This window comes from Melospiza melodia, chromosome 22, assembly GCF_035770615.1.
Source record: "Melospiza melodia melodia isolate bMelMel2 chromosome 22, bMelMel2.pri, whole genome shotgun sequence".
In the NCBI taxonomy this organism is placed as follows: Eukaryota; Metazoa; Chordata; class Aves; order Passeriformes; family Passerellidae; genus Melospiza; species Melospiza melodia.
Window position 1 is genome coordinate 11345091 of NC_086215.1, and position 19278 is coordinate 11364368.

The window sequence follows — 19278 nt, forward strand, 5'->3', positions numbered from 1 at the left end:
CCCCGGTGCCCTTTTTTCATTTCAAGCCCCCTTTAATGGTGTATTTAACACTAAAAAACCCCAGAGCGTGTCAGGTGTAGGAAAGAGTGGGAAAATAAGTCAGAGCATATTTGGGTGCAGAGAGAGCATGGCCAGCCCTCTTCTGTGGGATTTTTGTTGGGCACAGACAGATCCTGGGGCTGCTCTGCAGAATTCCCCATCCAACACAGCTGGGACAGATGTGGCATGTGGAAAATATTTTATGATTGGCTTTTTGCAAATATTAAAATGAATATGATATATGTTGTGTTAGAAAGTGACGCTGTATTAATTCTCTAGAGTAGTGTGTTAAATATAGTTTTAGGTTATAACAAAATGTTAAAATAGAAACTACGCTAAGTAGGATACTTTTTTTTTTACAGAAAGGACTCACAGTGAGATAGCAGCCACAGGACACCTGAATTTTTCAGAGAAAGGGAATTTATTGCCCCATTATCCGGAGAAACAAACTCCTCTGCTTAGGCAGGATGACACCGTCAGGATTCAGAGGAAGAAGTTGACACTGACCAGACGGAATCCTGTGTTTGAATGGAATTTATGCATCATGTATGAAGTGTATGAATATGCAACAGGTTATTGCTTTTAAGGATTAATCCTCTGTTAATGTGGGTCCTTTTTTGGGCTTATTTTGCCCAGGAAAAGGTATCCGGACTGTCTGTAACTCTTTGTCTCTATTGTCTCATATTGTCCAAATTCAAATTGTCCAAAATTATTATTACTCTATTTGTATTGCTATTTTTATAACCATTTTATTACTATTAAACTTTTAAAATTTTAAAAACAAGTGATTGGCGTTTTTCACGTGGCACAAGTGGGACAGATGTGACAGATGTGTTTTGGGGCTGTCGGACCCCAAAATGCCTCCACCAGAAACCCACACTCAGCCCCTGCAGCTGCAAAACCGGAGAGCCACGTCTGGAGGGAATTTATGGATTTAATTTAAATAAATCGGTGCTTTAAACTCGTGAAAACTTTGCTCTCCTACGCTCGCTAAACCCGAACCCTAGAGACCGGCGCAGCTCGGGCACAAGCCGTAGGAAACAACACAGTTTGAATGACACATTTAAAGTTTTAATAATAAAATATAAAAGGAAATCATTCCTGTTGCCGGGCAGGCCCGGAGCGGCCCGCGGGCCCCCTCTAACGGCGCGCCGGGGAATGCCCGCTGCCCCGGCCGCTCCGTCCCGCCCCGCCCGGGACAGCAGCACCGCCCCGGTGCCTCCCGGTGTCCCCGCAGTGTCCGCGACCCCTCAGCCCTGCCCGGGCCGCCTCAGGGACCCCCGAGCCCCGCGGGACGGAACTACAACTCCCGGCATGCTCCGGGCAGCGCCGCAGTCCCAGCGCGCACCGGGGCACGGGGAGAAACCGCGATCCCACGATGCATCGGGGCAACTCCATGTTAACTGCGGCGCTGCGGAGCCGTTGATAAACGGTCTTAAACGTCATTAAACGTCATTAAGTGTCATTAATAATTCATTGAAGGTTTATTAAAGGCTTATTAGAGGTTGAAAACTCATCTGCCCCCCCAGAGGCATGAGAGGGAGGGGGGTTTTACGCCTTCACTTCCGGAGGAGCCCGCCTGGGTAGAACCACATTTCCCAGCATGCCCCTTCCGTTCCCAGCATTTCCGTTTCCGGCCGCGGCGGGAGCGCCGCCGTGTCCCCGGAGGGACGGCGGGGCCCGGGCGGTGACACCGGCGGTGACAGCGGGCAGGGCCGCGCCGGGCACAGCCACCGGAGCGCTCCCCGCGCCGCCCGGGCCGGGCCGCCGCTCCCCCGGGCCGGGCGGGGTCACCTTCATGGGCGGGCGGCAGCGGCCCGCGGCCTGCTGAGGCGGCGGCGGCGGGACCGGCGGCACCGGGAGCCGGAGCGATGTTCGTGCAGGAGGAGAAGATCTTTGCGGGGAAGGTGCTGAGGCTCCATGTGTGCACCATGGAGGGCGCCGAGTGGCTGGAGGAGGTGCCCGAGGACACCACGGTGGAGAAGCTCAAGGAGCGGTGCCTGAAGCACGTAAGGAACGGGGACCGGGCTGGGGCCACCGGGGCCGGGCTGGAGATCATCGGGGACCGAGGGAACCGCCGGAATTAACAGTCCGGGGGAAAGGAAAACTGTTTTTCCCAACGCCCTGCAAATGGCTTTAAAAAGAGAGAGGGGAATCAGCTCAGGTGCACAGGTGGCACTGTGCCCTGGCTCGCTGTGTCTGCTGTCCCCCCGAATTGCTGTAAAACTGTTCCAAATGGAAATTAAACCCCTTCTTGGAGAGTTTTGAGTGTTGGTAGAGGAGGATTTGGGCAGAGATCACTTGGGATTGTTTGGTTCCAGAGTTTGGGGTGTGTTTTGGAGCGGTGTCAGCGATGCCCAGCTCCTGCCCGTGCTGTGGGAGCTGGACTTCACCTGGTTTGTTTCTGTGTTTGGCTGGACTCCAGCCTGGTTTGTTTCTGTGTCTGAGCACAGGAGGAATTTAGGAACTGAGGAGCAGAAATTGCCTGTTCTGCTAAAATCTGAGTGCAGCCGAGGTGGTTTTGGGGGAGATCAAAGCTCTCCCAGCGCTCTCCCCGTGCTTTATACAATGAGATCCTGGTGGAGGTGGCCAAAGGGAGAAGGTGCCCGGGCAGGGGGAGCAGGGCAGGGCAGCACAGACTGGGTGATCCCAGAGCCCCCGGGCTGGGAGGAGGCTCAGGCACTGCCAGGTTTGCTGCCCTGAGTGACAGCAGCAGCCTGGGGCTGTGAGCACGGCCAGGAGCTCAGCCTGGCCTGGCCCTGCACCCCTGAGCTGCTGCATTGCTCCCTGAGGGACACGTGGAACCCCAGAGCTGGCAGAGCTGCAGCCCCAGCCCCTCCCTCTGCCAGCACAATTCACTAAATCTCATTTAATGCTGGGGGGTTTGCCTTTAAAGTAATGCAAAGGCTTTTTTTTTTTTTTTTTTTTTTTTTTTTTTTTTTTTTACATAAAACTTGTGCAATAGGAGAAAATCCCTGTAATTTGTAACCACTTAACTCCTGTTTGAAGGGTTAAAAGTTGTATTTTCTAGTTGAAAAAAAACATGCCCAGGAACCCTTCCAGTAGCTGAAGGAAACAGGGAGAGAGGGATGGAGTTTTACAGGACAAGGAGAAATGGCTTCACACTGACACAGAGCAGGTGTAGGCACAATTTGATAACTCAGGGTGGTATTTGATTTCAATCTCTGCTGCTTTGTGCACAAATCCATCCTGGGGTGGATTTCCATAACCATAATGGATAATAAATAGTTTTGTGGAGGGTTAAAATAGGCCTGGAGAGATCATGGCTCCTGCTCATGGACTGAATCTTGGTAACACCTTGAGATAATTTCTGCAGCCAGCTCTTCCAAGAGATTTATATTTGAATCCTGAATGTCTGTGAAACCTGAAATCTTTCAGGAAGCAGAGGGAGGTGTCTCTAACAGGTTGCAGCTGGGGAAGTGGCCACTTTTCCCTCCAAAACCTTCAGATGCTGGCTGATCTCTGAAGTGCCACTCTTGATGTCTTTATTTCCCCCAAATTTGACGTTTTGAGCTCTTTTGTTAAACAAAGAAATAAACCTCTACCACCGGTTCTTCCCCTTACCTGTAATATTTGTTTAAACCACCCAAGTTTAACAGGAGGGAGTGTCAGGGCTGTTTTCAAATGTTTCTGTTAATAAAAGCAAACAACAAAAAAAGGTTTTTCTGTATTTTAAAACAAACAAAGCCTTGTGGTTTACCAGGATTGCAAGCTTTGCAAGAGGTGTTTGGCATCACCAGGGATTAGGATTTCAGCAGTTGCTCAGGCACCTGTGACCAATGTTTGTCCCTTGCCAGGCAGAGCAGCCTGCTGGCAACTCCAGAATTAAAAAGCAAAGGTGAGAATGAGTAAAGGCACTGCTGGTCAGGTGTTTTTTCTATTTCCAGTGAAGATAAGCCAGGAGTTTCACTCAGCAGCCTCTTTGGTGTCTCTAGTGCCCATATCTGACCTGTTATTCTCTGCAGTTGTTACTAAAGAGGTTGGAAGAACAGGAAATAAGAATTGGTGGCCACAGAACTTAAATTTTTTTTGCTTAAACTTTTACCTGATTAGTTTCATGATTAATTTCTGCCCACATTTATTATGTGATTGTCCCCACCTACTTTTTTATACTTGCTGGGGGAAATGGAAGTAGGTCTGTGCACCCACCCCAAAAGCAGCTCCCAGCTGCCCCTTTCAGCTCCTCTCACCTCAGGATCCGTGCCAGGAATGTTCTGAGCTGCTCTGCAGAGATGTTCACTGATGTCCCCGGGCATTTGGGGCCCTTATCAGCTCCATTGCAGGAGGTGCTCCCAGCTGATAATGTGTTCTTTGGCCTGGGTTCAGCACTTCTTGGGCTGGAGGCCCCTGTGAGACAAAGCAGCTCTCAGAGGTTCTCACCTCAATCTCAGGGAGGCATCAGAGCCACAGCCAGCTTCAGGTGAGGGCTGGAATTTTAGAATCTGTGTTGGGAACAGGAATTTTGTTGTGTTGGACAAACAGCAGGGAGCTGTTTCCATCAGCTGCAGGCAGCAGGAAGGGTGGTGGTGGAGTAAAAAGGCTCCTTTGCAGGATGAGCAGCACCAAAATTAGGGTTTTCAGTGGGATTTCTGTTGCACAAAAGCTGAACACTCTCTGCTGCAGACATGGCTTGGTAGGAACACTTGGAAGTGGCACTAAAAGCTGTTTGCTGTGGGCAGAGCAGGCAGGGTCAGTGTGAAGTGTCCTGTTTTGTGGTGAGAACAGCAATTTCAGGTTGTTATTTCTAATCTTGCCTTTCTGGAATTGCAAGCACTTTGCTTTCTTTGCCTTGCACTCAAACAAATTGGAAGCCTCTAGATGCACTGATGGAATAGTGCTCCTGAAATCTTTCACTGTGCATCTGGAGCCACTCTGGTGTGAGGAGGAGGCAGCTCAAGGCCTGTGTGAGCACTCTTTTTTTAGGATTTGAACTGATTTCCTGGTGAATTAATTGACATGCAATTTAGAATTGCAACAAGGGAATGAGCACAAAAAAAAAAAAATCCATTGTGTTCAGATTATTTATGGTTGGGAGGAAGAGCTGTGAATGGAACTTTAGTTCAGCCCTTTCAGCAGGAACCCAGGTTAGGGCTCCAGCAGCCAAATCTCTTGATTTCAGCTTGAAACAAGGTGCAGAAACTGCCCAGTTTAAGGTCAGAGAAACCAAAATCACTATTGGCAGTGCCTTGTTCACTCAGAGAGTAAATAATAATTATGAGGTGAGGCAGGGAGTCTGTCCTGTTTGGACACTCCAAATGAGGACACGCATCATTCCAGCCTTCCCTCCTGTACAACACTGCTGCTCCTGGTAGATTTGCATTTTTACTTTGTGAAGCCAGTTTCTGAGGGACCTCAGTGATCAGAATTAACGTGGCAGTGGGTCCTGGAGCATCCTTGCTTTGCTCCAAATCTCCAGCACTTCCAGAGCTTAGTGTGAGATTCCTGAGAAAGCACTAATCCTCCCACACAGGCACAAATCAAACCTCATTTTCTTTAATAAAATGCTTCGTGTGCACTGACCTCTGGCTTAAGCCCTTGAGAAGGCAGGAAATGATGCAGAGTTTGTATGTGGAGGATCCTGAGTGCCAGTTTCTCATTTCTGATCTGCAGTGTTTCTTGTCTCCTGCAGTGTCTTCCTGGGAGCCTGGAGGATCCCAAAACTGTGACACATCACAAGCTGATCCATGCTACTTCTGAGAAGGTGCTGACAGACACAAAAACAGTGTTGGAGGAGAACATTCAGGACAGAGGTGAGATTGTCTGGGTTTGAATTTTATCAGTCTGGAAGTAAGATCTGGGGTTTCATCTGGCACGTTCCAAACGTTTTTGAGATTTTCTCTCTGCTTTGACACAAGAAGCTAAATAAATGGAACTAATACAAAATTCATCTCCAGGAGCAGTTAAATTTGAGGGGTGTCTTGCAGAGCTGCTGTCCCAGACTCTCTAACCTGTCAGTGTTCTTTTCTCTCTCTCACAGATGTTTTGCTGCTGGTCAAGAAGCGCGCACCAACGCTGCTCCCCAAGATGTCAGATGTGGTTGCAGAGGAGAAAGTGAGTCTGGAGCACTTTGGATTAACTGTTTTATTGATGATATGGGAAGGGTTTCTGTGATGTACTCTCTTGGAGAGGCACATGCTGCCAGTTAAATTCTACAGGAACTGCTGCTTATTTCTTCCAAACTTAGAGGAAGCTGATTTTGCATTTTTAGCTGTCATTCTGAGAACGTTTGCCTTAAAATAAAACACACGGATACACTCTGTGAAAATGTTATAGATTTGATCTTTGAACAAATGTCTAATAACTAAAATACAATTCAGCAAGTGCCTTAGTTTGTTAGAAAAGCCAAAGAAATATGTTGGCTTGCTGTCAGGTTGCCTTCTGTCACCCTCTAACCAGTCTCTGGAGCTGGAAAGTTGCCCTTGCCTGTTTTATTTTGTTTTATTGGAGTTGTTCCTGAGGGTCAGGATGGTGTTGGTGCGCATTGACGTATCACATAAACTCAGAGGCCTCCAAGTTCTCTGGGATCCATCACTGTCCCTCTTTGTGCTGGAATTTCCCTGCATGTTTAGGTGTAAGGACTGAAAGTGGGGCAGCCCAACAGGCCCAGCCGAGCTCTGTAATTGCAGGGTGACACTGGAGCTGTTAATCCATGGCATGACAAGTGACAGAGCCCTGCTTGGTGTCTTGGGGAGGAATATGAAGCTCTGTGCTGTGCCTAATGAGTTATGAAACCTGCTCCTGTTCCCTTCCCTGCAGAGGAAGCAGGAGCAGAAGGCTCCTGACAAGGATGCCATCCTCAAAGCCACTGCCAACCTGCCCGCCCGCAGCGCGGACCGCAGCGTGACCCACCACAACATGAGGGATGTAAGTGCTGCATCTCTGAACTCACTCACTCACCCACAGCCCAACAGGCTGCTTTCTAGTTATTTATCATTATTTTTATGTAATTCTCTTTTTTCTATAAGAGAAATTTAGATGTCTGTATGTATATTAAGTAGCTCAAAGTTTAGACACATGGTAATAAAATACCGTCCTAAATTATGATTTAAAACATTCTGTTTGTGCTTGGAAAAAGATCTGGAAAATGTGAAGATATGGGGTTTTATTTCTTCAATCTTAACTAATTCAGGGGTTTCCTGTGGTTTATTTCCCTTCCTTGACCGCTGCCCATGGGGTGTGGTGGAAATTGAAAGCAATTTCTGCCCAGGAGCTTTTGCTCCCATGTAACACTTCACGGGAAGGTCCCAGACCTCCTGAGAGACTAAACAATGAAAATCAAACCCTAATAAAGCAACTTAGTGTCCAGAGGGCCAGGCTGCCGCTGTGTTACTAACAATAGATACATTAAGATTCAGTGATAGCTGGTGACTTCCTGTCTAAATGCTTTGACAGTTTCCTTTCTTGCAGTTCCAGACAGAACTCCGGAAGATTTTAGTGTCTCTCATAGAAGTTGCACAGAAACTGCTAGCACTGAACCCAGATGCAGTTGAACTATTTAAGAAGGCAAATGGTATGAACATGTCTTTTAGAGTTGTTGGTTCAATGCTGGGAATTTCTTTTTGGATCATAGGAATGGGCTCAGAGTTAAGTTCAGACACTGATGTGGCAGCAAAGCTGCTGAAAACTTTGTGGCAAAAGTTTCACCTTATGGATAAAAATCATGGATATAAAAGGTCCCTTTGGGATGGGTGACAAGTTCTATTTAAAAATTATTAGTAGGGATGGCAAAGAATAGTTGAAAATTCACAAGGACGTGGTAAAGTTAGGAGAGATGGTGGCTTTTGATCTGATTGGCAGGAAATGCCCATCCTTGAGATCTGCAACGGCCACATCCAACTTAATTTCTAGAGAAATGCATAATAGATCTTCAGTGAATCTCATATATGTAATTGTGTGGAAATCCCATGGCCATGTGAGAGTTAGTGGGCTTTTGTTTGAGATCTTGAACACATCTGGGCAAAATCTTTGTCCTGGAAGAATCAATTTGAGCCAGAGCGAGCTGAGTGCAGCAAATTACATGATGAGGTGGCAAAGTGGGGGCAGAAACAAAAGAAGGGATGGGAGAGAGAATGGGGCTTGAACTTAACACATGCCTTTCCATTGACACAGGGGTTTATGTGAGGCTGGCATGAATGTGAGCTCTGTTTTGTTTGTGTGTGTGCAGCCATGCTGGATGAGGATGAGGAGGACAGGGTGGACGAGATCGCGCTGCGCCAGCTCACCGAGATGGGATTCCCAGAGAGCAGAGCTGTCAAAGCCCTCAGGCTGAACCAGTGAGTGGCCAGCACTGCCTGGCACTTCAACACAGATCTGCTTTAACACAAATTTGCATCTTTTTGGTCTCCTTATAGGGGTCACCTCAGTGGGGGCTGGAGAAAGCCTGAACTCCAAGAAGTGCTGCCTCAGGCACAGTGCAGGTGGTGCAGGGAAGGGGGATCAGGGCTGGATGTGCTCTGCAAGGTCTGGGGGTCACAGGGCTGCCAGGCTGGCACTGTTTCCAAGTATCAAACTCACATTTTCTTCAGCTTTCAAAGTCAGATTTTACAGAGGAAAGCCCATCCACACTGACCTTTCAGGTGTAGAAATATACTTTGTGCTGATCTTCAAAAAAATTCCAAGAATATTGTGAAGTCCAGAGAACAACTGCAGTAAAGTAGGAGGTTATGTAGTTCTTCTTGTGCCCCAAGAACAGGCAGCTGTACTGCCTCTCTCCTCAGAGGCGTTTGTTAGGCCATTCTTGAAAAATTTTGGTGATGGAGTCCACAACATATTCCAACCACACTTTTCCAGTCTCTCAGGAAGACTTTCTCCCCTGCTGTCCTGCAGCTTTCATATTGTAACAGAAAAGCCAAATAGGCAAAGGCTTTGAATGAATATGCAGTAATTCCTGTGTGGCAAATGGAATGACACATTCCTTGCACTGTTGTTATCTTGGCTCTTTCCTTTCTGCCTGTTGGGGAGAGGTGTTTGGGAGCTCTGAGGCTCCCTTAGCTGGGGCAGTGACACTGCACAGGAAATTATTGTGTCACCCTATGGTGTTGTACCCCCCTGTCCCTGAGGAACAGAGCCCTTGGCACCTGAGATGTGACTCCAGTACAGATTTGGAACGTGCTTTGCTGGCAGTTCTGTCCACAGCTGCAAACAGCCAGAGCTTCTTTGGGAAACTCAGCAGATGCTGCAGAGTGAGGTGACCCCCTCAGAAATGCCTTTCAGAATCTGGGTTGCAGATCCAAGCTGCACTTGGAGCCTCTCTTTTCCCAGATTCAGAGACAATTCTGGATGCCCGGAGAACTGAGGTGTTTTGTTTACTCCAAAACTTTCTTTATGAGTTTTCAGGTGGTAATTAAGCTGCAGGTTGATCCAGCATGGGGATAAATGAGTGCACATGGAGGTGGCTGCACATCCTCAGTGCTGTTCCCATGTTTTGCAGCATGTCTGTGACCCAGGCCATGGAGTGGTTGATAGAACACGCTGATGACCCTTCTGTGGATGCTCCTCTGCCAGGTGCTGCTCCTGCAGAAGCCCCTGCAGAAGCCCCAGCTGAAGGTGCTGCCTCCTCTGCTGAGGCAGCTGCAGGGCCCAGCTCTGAGGAGGGTGGGGAGGAGGCCAAGGATGAGCTGACTGAAATCTTCAAGAAGATCCGCAGGAAAAGAGAATTTCGTCCAGACCCACGGGTGGGTGCTGCTTATCCCTGTGGGGCTTGTGGGACTGGGAGGGATTTTATGGGCACCATGAAATCCAAATGTTTCAAATGGGACCTCTGTGTAGATGGGTGTTGTGCTGGCTTGGCAGTGTTTCAGTGAGGTGTTCAAGGAGTGTTTAAATTCAGGGATTTTACCTCAGATTGCCTGGGATAGCAGGATCTACATGAAAAGCACTGTAACTTCTGCACCTGGAAACTCTCTGAGGGGACTGACATGAGCTCCAGACCCCTGGCATTGCTGTTTTCACTGCAGCCTGGGAAGGAAGGGTGGCAGGACAGGAGTACATCCTTTGGCTGTAGAAAAGGCTGGATGGGGTCAGAAAACCCAAGTGTCCCTGCTCCTGGCAGGGAGTTGGAGCTGGATGATCTCTAAAGTCCCTTCCAACCCAAACCATTCCATGGTTCTGTGGAAAGGACAGAAGGACATTATTGTTTTAGGGAACAAGGCAAAGTGCCACCAGCAGGTTGAGTCTTGCAGCAAGGACAGAAGTTGCATTTGTTCAGAGCACAGCATTACCTGCAGTGGGAATGTGTTGTTCTCCCACTGGGAGCACACCAGGAGGGGCTCTGGGGCACCTTGGGTTCACAACTGGCTGCTCTGAGATCTGGGTTAAGAGCTGCAAATGTGTTTGATGGCCTGGGTGCAGTTTCTAAACAATGAAACATTCTGGTGCCATTATCTGGTATGTTTGTCTGAATCACACTCACCAGCAGTGTAATAAATCTGGGAAGTGAAATTAAGTGGGGTGAAAGAACCACAAATGCACATCAAGGCTGATCTCTCAGTGAGATGTGAACAAGAGCTTTGTGACAGGAGAGGAGCTCCAAAATGAGGAGTTTTCCCTCATTTTCCTTCTCTTTTCTGCCCCAGGTACACTTGCTCTTTGCCTTGCATTCAGCTTCCAGTGCTGAGGTTAGGAACTACCTTCACTCCTAAGATTTTTTTGTTCTTCCATAATAAAGACACTTTTGATATAGAATATTTAAAACTTTGTTAATAAAATAACTGAGTGCTCTGCATGTGGAGATAATGAGGGGGTTTTACCACACGAAAAGCTGTGCACAAAAGGTGAAGGGATATGATTGCTCTCATTTCTGATCTAAATGTAAAATTTATTAAGCTGTGGGGTTCTGATCTAGGCTGTCATTGCCCTGATGGAGATGGGATTTGATGAAAAGGAAGTGGTGGATGCACTCAGAGTGAACAACAACCAGCAAAATGCAGCTGTGAGTACAACATCCTTCCTGCTCCTTCCTGCTCCAAGGGTCTGTCCCCCTGATGCTTCTCTTCCTTGGCTGGATCATGTTTTGATCTGTCAGACAGTGAACTCCTGCTGAAGATTCAGGAGCACAAATTCTGTGTCCCCTTGAAATTGGATACGCAACTGGAATGACTGCAAAGGGTCTGGACTCCTGTGAGAGCTCAGGGTCTGCCAGGCTGAGGCTGGGCTGTCAAAAAGCCTTTGAGAAACTCCCTCCCCACAGTGTGAGATTGTGCTGTCATAGGAAGGAGAAGATATTCCCAAGAATAACTGGTTTAGGACAGGAGTCAATGATCCAGGATGGATTCAAGCCATGTAATGTGTAAATTACCATTTGGCAGCAATGCTCCCACAGTTTCTGGAATCAGAAAACAAGAAGTTTTTCCAAGATTGATTAATCCCCTGCTGTATATTAAGGATAATTTTGTGGACACAGCTGGCAGCCAGGGAAGCCTCTCTTCAATATCCAGTGCTGGCTGCTGTTGGAGAGAGGATATTGGGTTGGATGGCACAAATGAATGTGTGAAAAGAAATGTACAGCTCAGGCTTTAACTGGGAGAGGGAAAAGTATTTATAAAATGCCACATTAGCAAAACTTTTGAGTAGAGCCACTTTGGTCCTAATGAAATCTGATGTGCCTGCTGATTTCTTTCAGTGTGAGTGGCTGCTGGGAGACAGAAAACCTTCTCCAGAGGACTTAGATAAGGGCATTGACACCAACAGCCCTCTCTTCCAAGCCATCTTAGAAAACCCAGTGGTACAATTAGGGCTCACCAACCCTAAAACTCTACTAGGTAAGTGCTGTGTGGGTTCCTGCTGGGTTTGCCAGGAAATCCAAGCAGAGGTGATGGTGACAGCCCCTCTGAGCCTGTTCCTCCCTTGCAGCTCTGCTGTTTGTTTGCTCCATCCTGCACCTCAGCTGAGCCCAGAGCAGGCCTGGGGGCTGTTCCAGGAGTGCCTGTAATTCCCCAGGATTGCACTTGCTGAACTCAGAACTTGGGTAGCTGCTGGCTGCAGTGCTTTGTGGATTTAGGAGACCTTTTGTGTGCTCCCTTTGGCCACGAGGGGAAAAATCAGGAATGTCTGTCTAGAACTCTGATTATTTCACAGAAAAAACAAGGCTGTGCAGCTCCCTGTGTGTGAGGCCTGATTACTGGGACAGAAGGCAGCTTGTGGAAAAATAACCCAACAAGAAGGTTGAGCTAAGGCTTTGCCTATCAAAATGGAGATAAAATGGGAAAACATCCTTCCCCTTGCTTGAGTTTGAGCTCTGTGGTAAAGTCTGTGTGCTCAGCAGAAAGGCTGTGTGTGCCCAGCTGAGGAGACTGACAGAGCCCCAGATCCCTGAGGAATTGTTCTTTTTGACAACACAGAACAATGACTGGCTCTGCCCAGTAGTTATAAAAAGTTTTGCATTTAATCTTTGGCTTCAAAACTTATTTGAAGCAATGCTTTTAAATGTGCACAGCTCATTCAAGAGAGCCTTTAAAAATACTACTTTAAATGTAATTGGGAGAGCTTGCAAGCCTTTAAATAATTCAAGAGCAGAACCTTCCCACTCTTGATTTCTGAACAAATGGTCTCTTCATTTCCAACAGGGGTTCCACACTGCAGCTCAGAATATAAATAGAAAATGAAATGCCATTATAGGAGCTCATGGAGCTTGGATGAACATCAGAGAATAAATTCCTCATGATACATCTGCAAATTGCTTATGTCACAGGTTTTAGTAATGAGGGTTTGCATTTAATGACCTCCTTACAGAATATTGATAAATCTTTAGTTTTAAGCTTGTGAGTCTGTGTTAAAGAAAATAGTTCAACTGCTGAAAGGGGAGATCTGGGTTTTATTTTGGGCTTTCCTGGAGGCAAGTTGCATGACCTTGAGCAAGGTATTAATGAGGAGCCTTTCAGAGGTGCTGGGCACTTCCAGCTCCCACTAATGGCCCTTGAGCTTTGTGCCCTGACACTCCTGGGAAAATCAGCCCTGACCTTGGGCCAGGCTCTTACAACACTGACCTTTTGGTGAGTGTGCAGCTGCTTTTTTTGTCCCATTCTGTGATGACTGGCTCCACATGTCCAGGAGCCCAGCTCGGTGGCTGTCCAAGGGCTTAAATCAGTGCCTGGCCCATTCCTCTGCCAGATTGGCAGCTCAGCTCTTGCAGTGGCTGCCTGGTTCCTTCAGCATGAGTAGAAAAGTCAAAACTAGAAACAGTCAAAGAAAACAACAGAAAGGCAAACAAACAGCAAAGCTTATTGTAAAGACTGAATATTAAATATTTGGACCAGTTAGCACAGGGAACGGACAAGGGGTGATAGTGCTTTTCATGAACTGTCTTGGTTAAGTACCAGGGAGGAAAAGGTGCAAGAAATCCAGGCTGGGATGTGGAAAAACTTTGGTCAGAGGAATGGAGCTGCAGGAGAGTGTTCAGGAATGGATAAATTCCATGGCATGATCTGGAGACTGAGGCCTGGACGCATTTATTAAGGCTTTACCTTTTCAGCCACATTTGTTAAGGCTTTACCTTTTCAGCCTCATGTCCTTGAGGGTTTGTGGGCTGGCCTGTAATCCAGGCTGAGCATTTAATCACTGTCTGCAGTGAGTTCAGTGCTGAGAAGGGAGGAAAGCACAAAGCCTGTGCCACCATCCCAGGCTCTGCACCCTTGGGAATGCCCAACGTGCATCCCCACCATTCCTGGGCACTGCCTTTGAGCTGCAGCTATTCCTCACTGCCCTTGAAACCTCCCAAGGTTTTAGGACTAACAGTTGCAATCCCTTTTTCTTGGCAGCCTTCGAGGATATGCTTGAAAACCCCTTGAACAGCACTCAGTGGATGAACGATCCCGAGACGGGGCCGGTGATGTTACAGATCTCCCGAATCTTCCAGACACTGAACCGCACGTAGAGGGAGCTGCCAGTGCACTGTGCCACCTCCCCCTGGCCTCACTCCCCCTCCACCTCCTCAGGAGGCTGCCTGGATGCTTGGGAAGGGGTGGAGGGAAGGGAGGGAAGGGGGAAATCCTGGCTGGAGGGGTCTCTCACACAAGAGAGTTCGTAGTTACGGCCAACAGGAGTGAGTTGCCTTGTGGATTTAGTGTTAGTGGAAGAGGTTTGAGGATTTGTTCATGTTTTCAGGTATTAGGTTTAAAATAAAGTATATATATTAAAAAAAAAATAGGAAAAAGGTTTTGTGAAAACATTTAAGAATCTGATTGTTGGAAAGAAATACTGCTCGTTCAAAAGGCCTGTGACAGTTTTCTGGCCAGTTTTGCTAGGATCTGGCTGGTGTTTACAAAAGGTCACTGACCACTAGCATAGGATATTAATCATCTCCATACAGTATTAATTTATAGCTCTTATCAAATTGCAAAACTGCTTTTTAAAAAAAAAAAATTGATTCTTAGGAAATGTTTTTTAAAAGCCCAAATCTTGGGAAAGCAAGCACATTTCTATCCAAGCTTGTTTATCTGGCATTCTAATTTAAGCAGAATCATTCAGAGATGGAATTCTAATAAATAGCATTACTTTTTCCTATTTATTTGCTGCGTTAGTGTTGTTGCAGTCCCACTGGGGTTGTACTTGCAGGAGGTTCTCTGTCAGGTACCATAAAGGTGCAGGATCTTTTTCACCACAGAATTCACCACATCAAGACTTGGATTCCCAAGTGGCTGCAACTCCTAAGCTCACACTCTGCCATATCCCATTGCAAGGTGGGATATGTTCACACAGTGGTTTTTTTTCCTATTTTTATGTGCACAGTTTTGGCAAGGGGCTTGTGGGGGTTTTATTCTGTTTACAAAAAAAAGCAGCTGAATTGCATGGGGGGTTTGCTGGGGTTCTGTAAAGCAGCAGAACCACACAGGTTTTTATCTTGTTTATGGTGTTTAAAGCACGCTTGCAATTGCTATCTTTGAGTTAGAAGTGGGGTTTTCTTTATCCTTTTTTTTACCATGGTCATACCAAGAATGTCAGGCTGGGTCTTTCCTATTTTGCCAGAAGACTGACTTGAGATTTCAGAGAGGAATTCTGAGCTGTTAAGAGCAGAACTCACTGTGAATATCCAGCTGAACTCACTGTGAATATCCAGCTGGTGTTTATGATTGGGCTCTGCAGGTGTTACTTTTTTAACAGTCTGCTAAAAAAAGGAGTTTATTTTTCAACTTAGTGCAACATGATTGACATCTGTCATCATCCCTGCCATGCCTTGTGCTTCACAGCCCTGCAGGAAAGGCAGAAGAGGCAAATCTTGCAGAGAAAGCAGGCGGAGACCCTGTGCTTAAACAGCACAAAGGTGTCCTGTCAGACAGGGAGATCCTGAGCAAGTCACCTCGGAGCTGTGGGAGGGATTTAGGTGCAGTTGGGTTTTTTTAAACAAAAATGCAGCAAGATGCAACCCGAAACCCTACAACAAGTTTTGGCCTGAACTTGGCATCTGCTCTGTGCTGTTATGCAGCTGAGGCACTGAAGTTGCCAATTTCTCATAATTAATATGAAGGGTGGGGAAATCAAAACAGCCTGAGATTTTATCTTGTCTTACTATCCCAGGATTCTTTTATTTTTTTTTTTTAATTTTGTAATTTCATATTAAGCTTTACTGTTGATGACTGCTGAAATATTTACTTCTACATTTAGAAATTCCAAGCTTTATAGAGATGTTCATTCTGTTCAAATTGGACAGTAAAACCATTTTTGTGGGCTCTTGCTAAGAATAGACTGACATGACATGAAATTATAACCTTGTCCTGTAACTGAAGCCAGGAGCCTGATCCTGCACCCCAGTGAGCTCAGCACAGCTACTCATGAGTAGCTGTGACTGAATATTGTGGTCTTATAAAAGGTTTTGATTATTTAATCCTTTCTTTTTTTTGCTTACTCCTGAAGCTTTTTACCTGTAATAATACCAGAAGACTCTTTTACTTGAAGCTCTTAATGTTAGAGGGAAATGTCCCTCTCTACAGTCAGGATTGTGGTTAATATTCCTTTTAATGAGTGTTTTTAGAAGGCAAAGTTGGGAAAAGCTACCCTGTAGTTTGGTGGGAGGATTTTTGGCTTCTGAATGGATAAGGAGAGGTTCAGAATGAGCAAACAGATCCTTTGGGCAGTTGTGGCCCTTGAAGAATGTAAAGGCTTGGGAAATGCTGGGTTTGGTTTCAGGGGGCCATGGTTGGACAGCAGAGCTCAGAGGGATGGAAGTGCTCAGAATGGCAGCACCCCTCAGTGCCACTGAGCTGTTATAAAGGGTGGGGAAAAGCACCAGTAAAACAGATTATCCTGATGTGATAGGAGGTGAGAATGCCCAGGTTCAGCAGCAGCAGCTGGGAGACCCTAGAGATAAAGGAATTCTGCATTTTAGGGTGCTGGGAGGCTTGAGAAGATGTGGTTATTTCTGGATTTTGTTATTCCAGAGCTCAGCACTTCCACAGCTGAGGTGTTGTTTGGGGTGGCTTTAACAGAGCCCTGCTTGGCTTGTGAGAACTGAGGTTTGCAGTGGCCAAAAGCTGAAGGAGACCAGAATTTGGGAGGTGTGGTGTTTGCAGCAAGGCCCAGGAGTTGATTTAAACCCAGCAAAAACTGCCCTGGTGAGGTTGAAGGAATTGGTCCAGAATCAGTGGTGCTGGGGTGTGAATTACAGCAGGGGCTGTGTCCCAGCACCCCAGGGCTGGGATTGCTGTTCATCCCAGAAAATGCAGAGGGGAGCTGAGTCCCCTGTGCTTGGAAAGGCACAGATTGGCCCAGGTTTTAGAAAACCTGCAAAAGCTGAGGTGTCAGCACTCTGGAGCTGGAAGGTGCAGCCATGGGGCCCAGGGAATGTGTGAGGCTTTGCCTGGTGAGGAGCTGTGCTGTCCCTGGGTGCAGGACTGGGGGATCTGCTCTGAGGGCAGTGAGAGATCCCTGAACACACAGGAAAGATTTTTGTTCAATAAAACCAGCAGGTTTTGTGAGGAAGAACTGCTCCCAGCAGTGAGGATTTACAGGCTCAGGTGCCGTGCTTGCACCTCAGGTGTTCAAGTTCCAACTAGCACAGACATGTCAGAGTTAATTTTCTCTAAACATGGTCAAGAGAAAATTATTGGAAGCCTGGCAGATGGAGCAGGAAAGGGATGGGGTGGTGGGTGACTAATAGTGTGATTCTTAAGTTCCTGCTCTTTGCCCCACTGGTAGCCAGACAATCTTGTACTTTTTGATGTTGCAGGCCTCTTGCAAGTAGCCAGCTATTTATTGAAATATATCTAACTTATAATTGTGTCACCAAAACACTGATATTTTTAATGGCAATGTATTACATGGAAGTTTGTTCTCAGGGCTTCGTATTTATACTCCTTTTTTAGGGGGATGCATTTAAAGGGATGTATTTGGAAAATAGGCCAGTGGCTACTTTACAGCTTGGACCTTGATTGTCCTGACCTGTGAGCCTGAGCTGGTGTAACTCTCCTGCTGAACCTCTGTCCCTGCTCCAGCCCAAAGAATCTGCCATTCCTCCTCTCCTGGTGGGCAGGGATGTGAGTCTTCCTTTGGGATTGCTGCATCCCTGCATGGGAATGGTCACACAGGATCACCCTGCTGGGCTTTGCTCCATCCCAAGGACGTTTGTGCTCTCCGTGCAGCTGCAGAATGGACTTGCACAGTTCCCAAAGCAGCCATCAGGGCTCTCCTCCTCTGGGAAGGTGGGAGCTTCTCTCCTGCACGAGTTCCAGGGCCATTCCTCCTCTGGGAAGGTGGGAGCTTCTCTCTGCACGAGTTCCAAGCAGCTCGTGGCTGCTTCTTGGCAGCCCCTGTCACAGACCTGACCCAAAGCTTGACACAGCCCTGCCCCTTTCTTTCCTCCTCTCCTGGAACCAAACTTCCATTTCAAAGATTGATTTTCATATCCAAGTAACTCTTTAGTGGTTCTTGAAATCCTTTTTAGTTAGGACTGTTACAATTACCTTTTTTTAGGCGTTCACACCAAAACAAGCATCGCACCAAACGAATGTATAGCGACACTGTCAGCAAACATTGCCTGGGGAAGGGGCACAGGTTACTGTGAGCTCTGCTCCAGGGGCAGTTTTCCCAAAGGCTTGTGCACAGGATAGCCAGTGTTTCATCCAAAGGAACCATCCTGGTTTTCTACTTTTAATAATAGATACCATTTTTATTAACCAACAGAACAGCTTCCAGCTGGTATTTCCATCCAACTGAGAGTCTTGGAGCTTTGGGGCTGGAGATCCTGCCTGGATCCCCCTGTCTGAGCCAGCTCCCCCTTGGAAGGGTTTGTGCTGGCTGTCCCCTCCTCCCTGCACTGGGTGTTACATCCATGTGAATGTTCTCGTGGTGGTTCTCGCCTCCATCCCCACATCCTGTGTAGCAAAAGGGTTTTTTTAAGGACCTCTTGCCCTAGATTTGGAGATCTTCAATGCAGATCCTGTTTGCAGCATGTGAACTTCAGTAAATGTAAATGCATTAAATTCTTACTGAATTTGAGTATAGTTTTATATCGAGCTCTGGGGAGAGGGAGGAAATTGGATCACGTTTTAAACGAAGCCCCACAAACCCCAATGTCTCTGTTGCAGCAGGTAACAGAGGCCTGTAGAGATTTTTAATTTGCATATTTTTATCATGGCTTAATGAACTGTACACGAATGTGATTTGCTACCCAGCACTTCCCACGAGGCAGCGCCAGTAAAATTACATTGCAAGGTACTGACTTCACATTTTCTCATTTCACCTGTGTATACAGCAATTAGGTACTGCATAGGATAACTTTGATCTGGCTCTGATGCCGGTGTGTGGCATGCACAGCTCTTCCTAAGGTGTAACATTACTTTTCTGAAGCTTAAACTAGGGCAGACATCCCTGAGCCTGTGGAATTCAGGATTCATTCTGGCCACGCTCGCATGGGTCGCTGACCCCTCCCTGAGCAGGAAAACCAGCAGGATTTGCTCCCTGCAGAAATCCTCCAGGCCAAAAGCAAGGAATGCTGCTAATTTGTGAGCATTTGAAGCAGTTGCTGTTCTGAAATATATTCCTGGAAGTCAGGGAGGTGTTGGCAAAGCCAGACCTGTTCAGCCTGGAATTGTTTTGTGTGGAGATGTGGAACCCATGGCCGGGGCTGGAATGAATGCTGAGGCTTTAAACCTGCTCACACATAACCCCAGACACTGATGTTGTGTGTGCTGTACATTTATAATATATCTTCAAAATAAAGTTTTTTGATTTATTACAAGGTGTCTGGAACCATCATTTGCAGGAGCAGCAAAGGTTTGTGGATCCACG

At 46.9% G+C, this 19278-nt stretch overlaps 1 protein-coding gene across 2 annotated transcripts; it reads left to right on the forward strand.

Annotated features, from left to right (window-relative positions):
- The first annotated feature begins 1858 nt into the window (after nucleotides 1–1858).
- On the forward strand, nucleotides 1859–19228 carry UBAC1 (UBA domain containing 1). 2 transcript variants are annotated; one of them, XM_063174832.1, is made up of 10 exons: nucleotides 1859–2048; nucleotides 5690–5810; nucleotides 6038–6111; nucleotides 6817–6924; nucleotides 7453–7570; nucleotides 8225–8333; nucleotides 9491–9734; nucleotides 10904–10990; nucleotides 11681–11819; nucleotides 13815–19228. In XM_063174832.1, the coding sequence occupies exons 1-10, from the start codon at nucleotides 1911–1913 to the stop codon at nucleotides 13928–13930; spliced, it is 1254 nt and encodes a 417-aa protein (XP_063030902.1). In that variant the 5' UTR covers nucleotides 1859–1910; the 3' UTR covers nucleotides 13931–19228. The 2 variants fall into 2 exon arrangements, with proteins under 2 accessions (XP_063030902.1, XP_063030903.1); XM_063174833.1 differs by having other exon boundaries at nucleotides 1860–2048; nucleotides 7468–7570.
- The last annotated feature ends 50 nt before the right edge of the window (nucleotides 19229–19278 follow it).